Genomic DNA, 1,670 nt, shown 5'->3' with positions numbered 1-1,670 from the left:
AATCATTCCTCAGCCGATGTCATTGGAGGTCTGTTCGATGAAAGGGTTACACGAAAGAAACAGATTAATTTCAAGGAGATGGTTAAGTTGGCATCCTTTATGGCCAAGATGAATAATGTGGAGTGTTATGTCTCTCAGATAGAACCAAAGAATCTCCAGGAAGCTTTGGATGATGAATACTGGACTGACTCTATGCACCAGGAACTAGAACAGTTTGAACGGTTAGATGTGTGGACACTGGTTCCTAGACCTGAAGGAGTCAATGTTATTGGAACAAAGTGGATCCACAAGAACAAGATAGACGAAGAAGGTAATGTGATTCGGAACAAGTCAAGCCTGGTTGGTCAAAGTTACACTCAGATTGAAGGGGTGGATTTCGATGAAACGTTTGCTCCAGTAGCACGTCTCGAATCAATCAGGTTACTCTTTGGAATGGCTTGCGGATTCAGAATCAAACTTTATCAGATGGATGTCAAGAGTGCGTTTCTGAATGGTGTTCTACAAGAAGAAGTCTATGTGACACAACCTAAGGGTTTTGAAAATCCACACTTTCCTGATCATGTCTACAAACTCAAAAAGGCTCTCTGTGGACTTAAACAGGCTCCACGAGCTTGGTATGAAAGACTGACCGACTTTCTCATCAAGGCTGGGTTTCAGAGGAGAGGAGTTGATAAAACTCTGTTCATAGGAGAAAATGGAAAGGATGTTATCATTATCCAAGTGTATGTGGACGACATCATCTTTGGGAGCACGTCACAAGGAATGGTTGATGACTTTGTTCGGACTATGACAAAATAGTTCGAGATGAGCATGGTTGGGGAGCTCAGTTATTTTCTTGGACTACAAATCAAGCAGCTGGCAGATGGAATTACTGTATCTCAGAGCACGTATGCCAAAAATCTTATCAAAAGATTTGGAATGCAAACTAGCAAAGTTGCAAACACACCCATGAGTACCACTACCAAGTTGTCCCGAGATGATGATGGCAAGCCAGTTGATGAGAAACTCTACAGAGCAATGATCGAGAGTCTCTTGTATCTCACAGCTAGCCGACCTGATCTCTGTCTGAGTGTGGGTATTTGTGCTCGTTACCAAGCATGTCCGAAGGAGTCACACATGAAGGCTGTTAAGCGTATCATTAAATATGTAAAAGGAACTTTGGATTTTGGTCTTCACTATACCTTTGAAACTAATGTGAATCTTGCAGGTTTTTGTGATGCAGATTGGGCTGGGTGCTTAGATGACAGACATAACACTTCTGGAGGTTGTTTCTTTCTTGGGAACAACATGGTCGCTTGGCACAGCAAGAAGCAAAACTGTGTTTCTCTTTCGACTGCTGAGGCTGAGTACATTGCTTTGGGAAGCTGTTGCACATAATTACTCTGAATGCGACAAATGCTTGTTGATTATGGTATCATCTCTGATCCCATGCTTGTTCATTGTGATAACATGAGTGCCATAGACTTGTCTAAGAATCCAGTTCAGCATTCGGGTACCAAGCATCTGGACATACGACATCACTTTGTGAGAGAGCTAGTTGAGATGAGAATTGTGATTCTAGAGCATGTGTCAACCGAGAAACAATTTGCTGATCTCTTTACCAAACCGTTGGACTACAATACCTTCCTAGGGCTTCGTAAGGCCTTGGGAATTGTTAATCTCTGAATAAG

At 42.3% G+C, this 1,670-nt stretch overlaps 1 protein-coding gene across 1 annotated transcript; it reads left to right on the top strand.

Moving 5' to 3' along the window:
* The first annotated feature begins 804 nt into the window (after positions 1-804).
* On the top strand, positions 805-1,377 carry LOC108808112 (secreted RxLR effector protein 161-like). The gene has a single exon (XM_018580306.1). It carries the CDS (start codon positions 805-807, stop codon positions 1,375-1,377), a length of 573 nt encoding a protein of 190 aa, XP_018435808.1.
* Positions 1,378-1,670: the final 293 nt, after the last annotated feature.

This window comes from Raphanus sativus, chromosome 6 (assembly GCF_000801105.2).
Source record: "Raphanus sativus cultivar WK10039 chromosome 6, ASM80110v3, whole genome shotgun sequence".
NCBI lineage: Eukaryota > Viridiplantae > Streptophyta > Magnoliopsida > Brassicales > Brassicaceae > Raphanus > Raphanus sativus.
This window is presented reverse-complemented; position numbering and strand designations above follow the sequence as displayed.